The sequence below is a fragment of the Balaenoptera borealis genome (genome assembly GCF_965194805.1).
Source record: "Balaenoptera borealis genome assembly, chromosome: 4".
Classification (NCBI taxonomy): Eukaryota; Metazoa; Chordata; class Mammalia; order Artiodactyla; family Balaenopteridae; genus Balaenoptera; species Balaenoptera borealis.
Window position 1 is genome coordinate 136,356,629 of NC_138861.1, and position 12,322 is coordinate 136,368,950.

The window sequence follows — 12,322 nt, forward strand, 5'->3', positions numbered from 1 at the left end:
ATAATAGCAGGCTTTTTTCCCTTCCTTATCAATTCTTATGCCTTTTATTCCTTTTCTTGCCTTTCTGCACTGGTTGAGACCTCTGATTCAGTGTTACATGAAATAAGTAATAACTGGCAACCTTGTTTTGGTCCTAGTCTTACTGGGAATGCCTTCAGTGTTACAGATTACAAAGTTTAATGTTCGCTGTGGATTTTTCGTAGTTATCCTTTATTATATTATGACTGGTCCTTTCTGTTTTGGATTACAGTAATTTTCCTCTTTTTTTTTTAATTTTTTTTTTTTTTGACTGCGTTGGGTCTTCGTTGCTGTGCGCGGGCTTTTATCTAGTTGCGGAGAGTGGGGGGCTACTCTTCATGGCGGCGCACGGGCTTCTCATTGTGGTCGCTTCTCTTGTTATGGAGCATGGGCTCTAGAGCACCGGGGCTTCAGTAGATGCGGTACATGGGCTCAGTAGTTGTGGCTCACAGGCTCTAGAGCGCAGGCTCAGTAGTTGTGGCGCACGGGCTTTGTTGCTCCGTGGCATGTGGGATCTTCCCGGCCCAGGGCTCAAACCCGTGTCCCCTGCATTGGCAGGCAGATTCTCAACCACTGCTCCACCAGGGAAGTCCTGGATTACAGTAATTTTTAATCATGAATGGTGGTCATGTTTTTTTCTATATCGAGATGATCATATCATTTTTCTTATATGCCTGGGATCAATCCAGCTCGGTCATGATGTATTGTATTTTGTACCCCTTGCTGGGTTTGATTTGCTGGTTTTTGTTCAGGATATTTTATCCGTGGTTTCTGTGACACAAGCTTGTCATTTTTTTCCTTCTTGTGTTATCCTAGTCTAATTTTGGTATCAGGACTATGCAAGCCTCATAAAATATGTTAGGGAGTCTCCCCACTTTTTCTCTTCTTTGGAATAATTTCTGTGAGATTGGAATTAAATTTCCATTGAATGTTTAGTAGAACTCACATATAAAGCCATCTGGACATGTGGTTTTCTAATTTATGAGAAGATTTACAACAACTGGTTGAATTTCTTTAATGAATTTAGTATTCTAAAGTTTTTTCCTATTCTGTTGGTAAATTACACTTTTTAGGAATTTATTTCCTCTGTGTTTTCAAAATAATTGTCATAAAGTTGTTCATAATATCATCTTGCTCTTTCTTAATCTCTGGGTCATCTGCAATGATGTTACCTTTGGCATTTCTAATAATTTGGGCGCCTTTTCTTGTTTTTCCTGAAACAGTGTTTCTAGAAATTTGTCAAAGTATTTCAGATAACTAACTTTTGACTTTTTATGCTTTCTTTTGCGTTTATTATTTCCTTTATTTCTGGTGGTTAAAGTTACCACTCAAGCTGCATCTTACAAATTTAGTTGAGGAGTTTTGTGGTTGTTAGTTAGGTTTTAAATATTTTCTAAGATGTGTTTTTCTTAATACCCAAACGTGATATTTTTCTAGTTATCTTTTTTGTTCTTGATTTCTCTCTTAATTGCAGCATGGTGAGAGGATAAATCATGGCATGTGATGCCAATCTTTTAAAATTTGTTAAGCCTAATATGTGGTCATTTTCAAGTGTGCCTGAAAAGCATGAGTATTCTGCAGTCAGTGGGAACAATACTCAATATATGACCATTAACTCAACATACTTACTCAACACAGTGTTAATTTTAATCTATCCCTGTTGCTAAATTAAATCTGTCTTATGATAAAAGATGTTAAGATAATGGCAAACTATTTGTCTTTCTTTGTATAGAGTGGTGAGGCTGAACGGCAATATAAAGGAACTTTAGACTGCTTTGTGAAGATATACCAACACGAGGGAATTGGCGCATTTTTTCGTGGTGCCTTCTCCAATATCCTTCGTGGTACAGGGGGTGCTTTGGTGTTGGTATTATATGATAAAATTAAAGACCTCCTTAATATTGATATTGGAGGTAGTTCATCAGGAGATTAAATTGAAAAATAGATATAGTTAACTTATTAAATATACAAATTACATAGCTGCCATTTGTGTACATTTTGATAGTGTGTTATTACTGTCAGTATTTTCTTAAAGTGCTAATTCTGCAGTGAAGCATAGGCTTTTTTCAAGGATTTAAATACTAAAAAATCAAATAAATGTGGTTTCTTTCCTACTTAGACTCAAACTCACTTGAATGAGAAATTTTACTTATTTTAAGTGGTACCTGTTATTTTTATTAGTTTAAAATCTTTTTCTTTTGTGATTAAAAAAAGTAAAATTTATAATGCTAAAATCTAAGAAGTGAAAGTATCTTCTTTTAAAATGATATTCTTTTAATGTAACTGTCTCCCCATCTTTTAAAATCATATGATATGACAAATATTTCTTAAAAGCTTATTAGGAGATGTCATCATGATATCTATGGGCATAAGTAAGCTTTATTCTACAACATCTCTACTAAAGCAGCTCAGTTATTACTATGTATTGTGTTTATGGTATCATATAGCTTTTAATAAGCACAGATTCTAGATCTGATCATAAAAAAATTGATAATGACTTTAATGACACTGCAAACTGTAGTTGGAAAGTAAAAGGTATAAAAATGGCGTATCTGCTAACTTTTATCTATAAAATAAATAAACTCTTGCTAATGTGAATATATCTTGGAACAAAAATATCCCCTTGAAAATTACTTTGTGTACTTTGTATTGATGATAATAAAGGAAGTTTAAAACTTATGCCTGAGCTTTATTTTCCTTGATTCTAACTTATTAATAAGCAGAGAGTAACCAAATTTTTGTTAGAATTGGGAACTGGCTTAAAGACAGAAAGCAGGGTTTTCAAGGTTTTGTACAGGAGTCTGTCTTGTTTTTCAGAAATGTTGTAGAAGACAGTACATTTGAAATCCCCAAGACTTTAAAGTTTTAGTGGGTAAAGGAATGTTAAGCTAATGGGGATAAACTATAGAAGGATTTTGTGAGGCTGTGAGTGGGCAAAACCAAAACAGGGTGAGTGAACTTACTGGTGCACAGGGCAAAGTATATTTCACGGAAAATAATCCAAACTATACTTTTTAATATACTGGTGTTATCACTTGAGGAAAAAAGTTAACTCTTCTGAAAACTCTCAACATGATTTCTTGCAGTGGTCAACATAACGGAAAAAGTTATATAACAAGATAGAAGATGCTTCTATACTGTCAGTAGTTCTGTTTACCACAACAAAAGGAAGATTTAAGATGGCCCAAAGAAAATCAGTTAAAATAATAAAATATTAGGAATAGTGTCCCGTATAAAGATAAACTAAGAAAAGATTAAAGTTTTTGATTTGTTTAGGAACATGCTTAGAAGCAAAAAGTCTTTAAAATCTTGAATGGCATCCATAGAGAGCAAACAGAATTTAATTACTAAATTGCTAGACCAAAAGCCTGTTCTTTGAATCCTGGACCATGTATATAGTTAGGACAAAAGAAAATAAAATGTTAACCTAGGTGACTGAGGCTGAACATGCTGTGCCTACCAACCACACAAACTGTCCAATAAAGTTGAAAGGTTGGAAGGAGTTTTATTTAAGAGGAGAAACTAGGAAGATAGGCACCAAACCTAAATTGACAAGGAGGATTGCCAGCCATCTCAAAGCAGTGAGTAGGAAAAAGGAAAGTCATCTGTGAGAAATCATAACCCCCAGGCTTGTGTCACAACAAAGTATAGAATATATACATAAATACTATCTGTGATACAGGAACTCCAAACTGAATAAGTAAAACTGTTCTAGGACCAGTGAGACTTCCTCAGGGCTCTGACAGAAACAAATACAAAACCTCTCTGGGACACTTCTATGACCCAGGGCACGCAAAAATCCCACAGAAAAAGCAGCCTTACTGAGGATGAATTCATGGTGAAAACAAATCATATGAGGAAACAAGCACTGTGTGGGAGAGTTGGTAGATACAATCAGAATTAGCAATTAGCACCCTAACTCTAAGAACTAAAAATGTGATAAAATACTCTAAAAGGCTATAAAGTTAGAATGTTTAAAATGATTAATAGATTTTTTTAAAGGAAGCAAAGTAATACAAATAGTACAGTATGAAAGAACAGACAAGTCTGAAAGAACATCTAGAAATGGTAGAGTGCTTGAAATTAAAAACATGACAAAAAGAGGCTAAGAGTCATAGAAGTTAGAATAAAGAGACCCTACACATTCTAATAGGAGATCTAGAAGAAACTGAAAAGAAGGGGTGAGAGGCAGTAATCAAAGGACAATGTCTGAGACTTCTCCAGAACCTAAAAAATCTATCCATCCTCAGGTTAATAAAAAATTCCCGGTAAATTTAAAAAAATTTTAATGCTATAAATTTTATTGAAGATGATGGGATAGTACTTTATATTTGTGCTGTATTACACAGATTTCTAAAGCACTGACATACATATTAGAAATAACCCTTGAAGTGAGGTAGATAATAACTGGGAAGGTTAAATGATTTGCCTCAAATCACAAAAGTTAGTGGCAAATCTTGGACTCCCTATATCTAATTTAAAGTTCTTTTTACTAATACTGTACAACTAGTATACTTTAGGATAATATAACCTGAGAGCTCACAGTTGGCCTTGTAGAATGCAGAATCCACCATCTTCATTTTACAGAAGAAGGAACTACACCCCAGAGATTCTGTGGCTTGCCCAGAGAGGCACAGGTAGTTGTTCATTCCATCATTGGAATCGGGTCAGCATCTGGTTCTTGCAGTAGTCCTCTTTTCAGGAAACAGGGTACACCTGCTCTGGAATCAAATCCCTACTCAGCTCTTATTGGCTGTATAACTTTGGGAAATCATTTTTTTTTGTTCATTTTTATTGGAGTATAGTTGCTTTACAGTGTTGTTAGTTTCTGCTGTACAGCAAAGTGAATCAGCTGTACGTATATTTTTAAAAATCCACATTAGACACATCCTAATGAAACTACAAAGTATCAAATAAAACTCATGACTTGCAAAGGAACACTATTTAGACTCATCAATAATAATGGATGCCAAAAGATAAGAGACAGTTACTGTCCATCAAGAATTGTATTGTCAACCAAATTATTATTCAAAAGTTAAAGATTTTTAGAAACAAAATATTCACCATTCAGAGACCTTTACTGAAAGAAAACCCAGAAGGAAAGAGGTATGCAAGAAGCATTGAAGTAAACAAATTGGTAAACATATTGGTAAACCAAGATAAACACTGGCTGTAAAAGACTTTTTGGTGGGAGAAGTAATGTAACTTGGTGAATTGGGGAATAATTTAGTCTCTCAGTTTTCTTGGGAGCCTACACACATTTTGGTCTCTTGCATTTTTTCAGGGGCAGGCCCCAATGTAAAACTAGGTATATTACTATAACTAGGCAGGTAAGTCTGCTTAATTCTGGAGTGCAATAATTATAAGCCCATAGACACATTTCTCTAATATCAGTAAAGCTGATTTTTTTTTTTATCTCCATTGCCCACTCTTCTAGCTCAACTGTTTGAAAATTCAGGTAGAGATTCAGCTAAAATGGTATCTAGAAGGAAATTTATGGCTGCAAATATATGTATTAGAAAACAAGAAAGACTGAAAATTAATGAGCTGGGTGTTAGAAAAAGAACAAAGTAAAAAAAGAAATATAGAAGGAGATAATAAAGAGCAGATGAAATAGAAAACAAAGACATAATAAAAAGGCAAGAAACCCAAAAGCACTTTAAGAAACCACTAGTGATAGGAGCCAAGAAAAGAGATTCAAATATTAAGAATGAGAACGTTGGACATATAGCTATAGAAAAGATTTTTTGAATAAATGAATAATCAGCTTTATGTCAACAAACGTGAAGGCCTACATGAAATGGTCAATTTTCAATAAAAATATAAATCAATATTGATACAAGAAATAATAGAAAACAAAGACTATATCCCCTAAAGAAACTTAACCCATGGTCATAAATCTACTTGTAAGCTCCAGGCCAAGATGGTTTTCAGGCTTGTCTTACCAAAATTTTGCCAGAGAAAAGAAAAAGGGGAAACCTCCTCAACTTCTTCTATGAAGCTAGTATAATCTTGATATTAACAAGAAGAGTAAAGAAAGGAAAATTAAACCTTATGGATACAAACATTCTAAACAAAATAATCACAAACTAAATCCAGTATATCTAAAAACAGAACCATCATGGGTGGCCTAACAGGTTTATCCGAGGAATACAGGGATATTAGAAAATATATTAGTATTACTCACCACATTAACTGATTTAGGGAGAAAAAAAGATCATTTCAATAGATGATGAATAGCGTTTGTTGAGTTTCAGTATCCACTTACAAGAAAAAACTCTTAGCAAGGAAAAGAGGATAATTTTAGCTTTTTTATGTCAACGCAGAAGTATCTTCTTTAACATTAAGCACAAGACAAGGATGCTCACCGCTATAGCTTATATTCACCATTGTACTGAAGAGCTTAGGCAACATAATTAAGAAAAAACAAGAAGTAGGATTAAAAATGAAGAAAAAATTTGGTTATTTCCCAGGCCATATGGTTCTATATACAGAAAATCCAAGGAACTCTACAAATACTAGAATTTATGAGAGTACAGCAGGATTGATGGATACATTGATCAATATACATAAATCAACGTAATTCCTATGTTGTAGCAGCAGCTGGGCATACCTACCATGTATTGGCCTTTTTGGTTTCAGGCATTGTGGCTATGCTCACATTATTTAATAATAAAAACAGCCTCATAGGTGTATTTGCCATCTTCATTTTAACAGGTTTTGAACCTGGGACTTGGATAGTTAAGTAACTTGCCGAAGGTCAAGGTCACCTACTAACTTAGGTGAGGCTGGGACTACAACCCAAGTCTATGTGACCCCAAACCTAGCCAGGAGGTACTCTCATTTCCTCCCAGTAAATGTAGAGAATGTAATGATAATACTCCCTTGCTCCTGACCCCAACTCTTTACTCCGATATTTTGCGTTTTTTTAATAGGAAAATTATTCTCACACCCTCAAGTTGTACACACAGCATGGAGAAATAAATGGTCCTAGGAGAATTTCTGGATATTCTGGACTAAATCCAGACGTTGGCGGGCCTAAATAGGATGGTGGCCGCAGGGGCACCGGAGGAGAGCGGGGAGAAGCCGGGAGCCGCCCAGCAGCCCTGGGACCCGGGGTCTGTTGGGAGCAGCGGCACCCAGTCCCCGCGCTGCTCACGCACTGCCTGCTGGGAGGCGAGGCCGCGACACCCGCCGCGTCAGAGAGGACAGAGGACGGCGTCAACGGGTGTCACCAACTTCTCCGGTGTGCTTGTGAGACGGAAGAGCGGTGTGATTCTTTAACGTAGGAAGACCAGAGCCAAAACATGACATTGCGGTTTCCACAGTACCGCCCTTGAAAATGGATTTCACGTTCCTCATAGCAACAGCAGCAGGAGCTATAGCCACCCTTGCTGCTGCGGCTGTTGCAGCATTGATAGTGGTAAGAAGTCTAAGTTCTTTTAGAAAGTGGACAAATAAGGACAATGAGCGTACGAAAAAACCTCAGAAAAAAAGTCTCTTTCATGAGACCAACCAATGGGAAACAGGAAAGACATGAGGAATCGGGCGAGAAGGAACAGGAATCACACAAGGAATTGGACGAGAATGAACAGGAAACCCCGGAAGAACTGAACGACAAGGGACAGGATCACGAAGCACCGAATGACAAGGAACAGGAAAGCCAGGAAGAAGTGAACAAGAAGGAAGAAGAAACTCACAAAGAAAGGAATGAGAAGGAACAGGACAGCCAAACTTCGTAAGTGTAAAGTACATCTTGGTTAAACTTCAGGCAGACGACAGATGCTGATCAAGTGAAGAAAGCAGACAGCTGGGGCAGCGGAGGCTCCTTTTCTGCGGACCAAAGGGCAGAGGCTGGAGGCCATGCACAGGCTTGCTTGGTGTCACAGCGACACACAGACGTAAGGTTACTTTCCTGTAAAACTGGTTTTCAGAGGTAAGGGTTAGGGGAGGAGACTGCACCTTTTAGGATGATATGAGGGAAGTTACACGAAGGGAAAGTTGTCAGTGTGTTGTTTCTTGACATGTTTTTTTTTGGTATCTCAAGCCCTGGTGAGGCGGAAAAAAAAGTCCCGTTGGCTTTCACACGAGACACTGTCACTTGTGAGGAGTAAAGGACTCCTTCCCCCCGGGATCGGCGGCGCCCCTTAGGGCGAGGCGAGGCCGCTGCCGGCCGCACAATGGGAGCCACCTCACAGGGGCGGGCGCGGTGCGGCAGGACTGCGGGCGCGCCGGCCGGCGGCACGTGGGCGCCGCGGGGCGGCGAGGCCGGCGGCCGGCGGGGCGGCGAGGCCGGCGGGGCGGCGAGGCCGCGGGCGGGCCCTTCGGGGGGAAAGAGCAAGGAGGTGGTTGCCGGGTCAGCAACCGCCAGGCTGCGCGCCCGACTCCGGGCAGGCCTGGGCAGCGTCCTGCCCCTGCGACCGGTCGCCCCCGGTTACCAAAACAATCGGAAGGGGTCCTTCCGAACACGTGGGCAAACCGCCGGCGGCCGCTCTCACCTAGCCCAGCCGCAGTGCGCCCCGCTGCCGCGCGGTGGCGACCGAGCTAGCCAGTTCTGCTTCCCCTCCTCCTCTCCTGCCCGATCCTCCCCGCTCCCCCTTCTCCTCCCTCCCACTCCCGGCTGCCTCAGCCGCCTCCATTTTCCAGATCTTTCTCGAACCCGCAGCTCCTCGGGCAGCCTTTGCCCGAGTGCTGACGGAAGCGGCCGAAGTCGAGGCCGGGAGCAGCCTCGGGCGCTGAGGGGGAGCTGGCGCGCCTCCCCAGCGACCGAACGCGCAGGCGCAGACCCAAGTAACTGCCGGTTGGAGGCGGCCGAGCCGCAGTGGAGAGAGACCTGGGTGGCTGAAGCTGCGGCGCGGGCGGCCTCCAGCTCCTCCAGGGTTCTCCGACGTGCTGCCCTCGTTTTAATGCGCAGCGACTTCGGGTTATCTCTCCTTTGCTCCTCGTAGGAGTCGCAGTTCCAGGAGCAACAGCCTAGGAGAGGACGCGGTCCCCGCACAGAGGGCTTCAGCACCATCCCCCCGACCATTAGGCGGCGGGATGTCTGTGGTCGGCATTGACCTCGGCTTTCTCAACTGCTACATCGCAGTAGCGAGGAGTGGCGGCATCGAAACCATCGCCAATGAGTACAGCGACAGGTGTACCCCGTAAGTGCCTTGTCTGGTCATAACCCTAGGAAACGTTTCCTCCCGACCCTTACGCTTGTCCCGCCCGCTGGTTTCTTCTGATGCGCGGAACTCGGAGATGACAGGTGCAGTCCATCAACTGCAGTCTCTAGGGACCGCGGGTTGGCGGGCCCAGGTGGGAGTCGGACGTACTCGCTCCGCACAGCTGCTTTTCCTTCAAGGACAAGGGACTTAACTCGGATAGCTGGCCCATCTCTCCCTTCTGTACCCACGCCCCCCCCCCCACGCCGCCCACCACGCCTCTGTCCGCCGGCGGCCCTGCTTTAGTTTTCGGGAAAGGGATTGGAGTGGGACCACCACGATGTCCGGAACACTGGAGAAAGATCTTTGGTTACCCCTAGTGGGGCTTGTGTGGGATTACTGGCCGCGGGCGGGCATCCCCGCTCGCTCAGTAAAAAAACTGTTTATTCTTACTGCCCTTCCTCCTTTCCCCATCTGTCAGCATGACAGCTTTCTCTCAAAAAAGTAGGAAATGAAAGCTTAGACTGCAAATATCAGAAGATGAGTTGCAAGTTCATCTGACCCAGAAAACCTTTTTTGTTTGTTTTTAAAGAAGAGATTGAGATATTCAGGTTTTTACCTCAGTGTCCTTGAGGATTCGAGGTAATCGGATCGGTTTCCAGGGGCGTAGGTTAATGGTACATTAATAGGGAGAGAATCAGGGATGGGAGTCGTTGGCCTCAAGTATTGGTAATGTTCATCCATTATAGGAAAGCGGGGGAGTTAGAACCTACCAAAAGCATATTTCTACAGAATGAACTGTTGGGGAGTCGGAGGCCGCTGTCCTGTATAAACATGACTGTGAAGTGATTCCATTACGAACACTTGATGAAACACTTAGGAGGAGTGGCATTATGTCATGGAAACATGTTTCCCTATGTTCCATCGTTTCTCTGATCTGGGAAGTTAGCAAAGAATAGAATTAAGTAAGACAGGGTATGAAAAACTAGCTTCTTATTGTAGACTCCTGTTACCGGTAATTTTATGAGGAAACCAACTGTCCATGTCTTATTTCCTATGGAGAGGCAACTAAACATGTTAATTTGACCCTTCTGAATGGTCCAAAATACAATACTTTAAATATAAGACTAATCTTGTCAGTGTTAAGCTAAGCCTTTAACTAATTATATTACTACACTTTTATGAGTAATTTAAATTATGTCAAGGAGATGTTGACGATAGCTTACTTGAATCAGTTTGTGCTTCGGTTTCTTTCCAAGAATAATCTATAAGGGTTTATACCACCTTTTTCTAGATTATATGCATTACATTTCTTTTACTGAAATTTTGGATCTTTGTATTCTCAAATGTGAGCATAGGTCAGTTAATTTTCATAATACTGTTAGAACTCTTCTTTTTACATCTTTTTCTGGCTTTTATGCACAATGAGAAGGTGAAGTAGTAATTGTGAACTATTTATGACTTCACCTCTACAACGTTTTAAGCCACAGCAGATATGGGCTTCTGCCAGAAAAGCACTAGGAAATTCCACTCTCCTCTTTCAGCAGAGTAAAGGTTAATGGGGGCAGTCTTTGGCTTCAGGGACTTAGCCTATGGAGAAAAAGTGAGAGGTAGGATGGACGTTCCCCTTATCTTTAAAGCCTTATCCTAAAAGATCAGAAACCAGAATTGTAAAACAGATACTGCATTTCCAGGCTCAGAAATCTTAGTAGTGGGTCCATGACTCTTTAAATTTAAAGAGCCTGGCCAAACTTTCAGAGAGTTATTTAGAAATTAGGCTGCTTATTTAAGTCTTCTAGAAGTCTCTCTGTTAATATTCTTAAGCACATTGGCAAATTCTGTGTGGCTGAGATTTAATGATCTTTCTGATTGTGAGTAAGAGAGTCACTTCTAATATCTAGATTTAATGAGCCTAATCCAAAGTAGAAAGTTCTAAAGGTGGAAGGATTGTATTCCTAGCTTTGTATCAGCAACTCTTCCCTTCTTTCTGTGGCTGTGTACTGTCATTTATCTCAGGAATATATCTTTTATTGTTACTGAACTAATACTTCACTGTAGTCCAGTGTTCTTATACTGTATATTTGCTTTACAGGGCTTACATTTTTGAGTGAAAACATAGCCCCTTCTGATCCCTAGACATTTATTCATTAAATGCCTGTCTTGCAAAAAGCATAACTATTAGAGGACCTGTAACTTTTCTAATACACCACAGTGTTTAATAATACACATAAACTAGCTTTTCAAAAAAATTTTTTTCCATATTCCAGTTGCTGACATCAAGGTAATATGACACAAGGTAATATAATGAGATGCAAATACATTATAAAAAGATCCTGTGAGGACTTCCTGGGTGGTCCAGTGGTTAAGACTCCGAACTTCCACTGCTGGGGGCACGGGTCCGATCCCTGGTCAGGGAACTAATATCCCACATGACCTGAGGTAAATAGAATAGAATAGATTAAAATAGGATAAAATAAAATAAAATATTGATGAAAAGATCCTGTGGAAAAGAGGTAGGAAATGTTTGATTTAGTTGGTTTCAACATCCATACTTTTTCACATTTGTTTCATCCTTTAACATACTTGATTATGGATTCATGGAAGAATCCCACGTATAAACGAAGGACAATTTAATGAAAAAGATAATTGCTTAAGTTTGGTCTACAATTAAGGGACCAAGGGCAAGTAGTTAAACCTGTTCTTCAGATTCACCTTCTGTAAAGTTGGGAGTGCTTGTACTAGCCTCTCTTATCTCATGCATAAGTTGAAGAGGAAGAAAGAAATTAACATGCATAAATTGAATAAAATATTAACTTATTTTTTCTGAATTTTTTCTTAATTAAAATTATTATGCAAATAGTACATGTTCATTGTAGAAGTACAGGCATGTTAAAAGATGAAAATAAAAATTATAATTTTTCCATCCAGAAATAAAACTTCCAGATGGTTTTCTCTGTGTGTGTATTTCAAGGGTAGATTATATTTTATATTCTATTTGGTGTCCTCTTTATATATAAAATATATTTCTATACTCTTAGTTTTAGTGTCTGTATAATCATTTCCTTAATTTAATTCATCCCTTATTGGATATTCAGGTTGTTTATATTTTCTTTTTATAAGCAGTGCTGCGATAACTATCTTTATAACTAAATTTTTGA

At 40.0% G+C, this 12,322-nt stretch overlaps 2 protein-coding genes and 1 long non-coding RNA gene across 4 annotated transcripts in view; 2 read left to right on the forward strand and 1 right to left on the reverse strand.

Moving 5' to 3' along the window:
- SLC25A31 (solute carrier family 25 member 31) overlaps positions 1–6,365 on the forward strand; it is a 29,898-nt gene extending 23,533 nt beyond the window's left edge. Inside the window, exon 6 of the mRNA XM_082389795.1 lies at positions 1,751–6,365. Within this exon, the coding sequence (XP_082245921.1) occupies positions 1,751–1,951 (201 nt within the window). The 3' untranslated portion in view covers positions 1,952–6,365. The remainder of the gene's footprint in view (positions 1–1,750) is intronic.
- A 1,125-nt stretch (positions 6,366–7,490) lies between these two features.
- Positions 7,491–12,322, forward strand: part of HSPA4L (heat shock protein family A (Hsp70) member 4 like) — a 50,862-nt gene continuing 46,030 nt past the window's right edge. The window contains exons 1-2 of one of the 2 annotated variants that reach the window (XM_082389771.1): positions 7,491–7,756; positions 8,967–9,164. In XM_082389771.1, coding sequence (XP_082245897.1) covers positions 7,524–7,756; positions 8,967–9,164 — 431 coding nt within the window. In that variant the 5' untranslated portion in view covers positions 7,491–7,523. Of the gene's footprint in view, positions 7,757–7,800; positions 7,920–8,966; positions 9,165–12,322 lie in introns of those variants that run through there. The other variant, XM_082389772.1, reaches the window with a different exon arrangement.
- Positions 9,443–12,322, reverse strand: part of LOC309627649 — an 80,169-nt gene continuing 77,289 nt past the window's right edge. Inside the window, exon 4 of the long non-coding RNA XR_014243890.1 lies at positions 9,443–11,598. This is a non-coding gene — a long non-coding RNA (uncharacterized lncRNA). The remainder of the gene's footprint in view (positions 11,599–12,322) is intronic.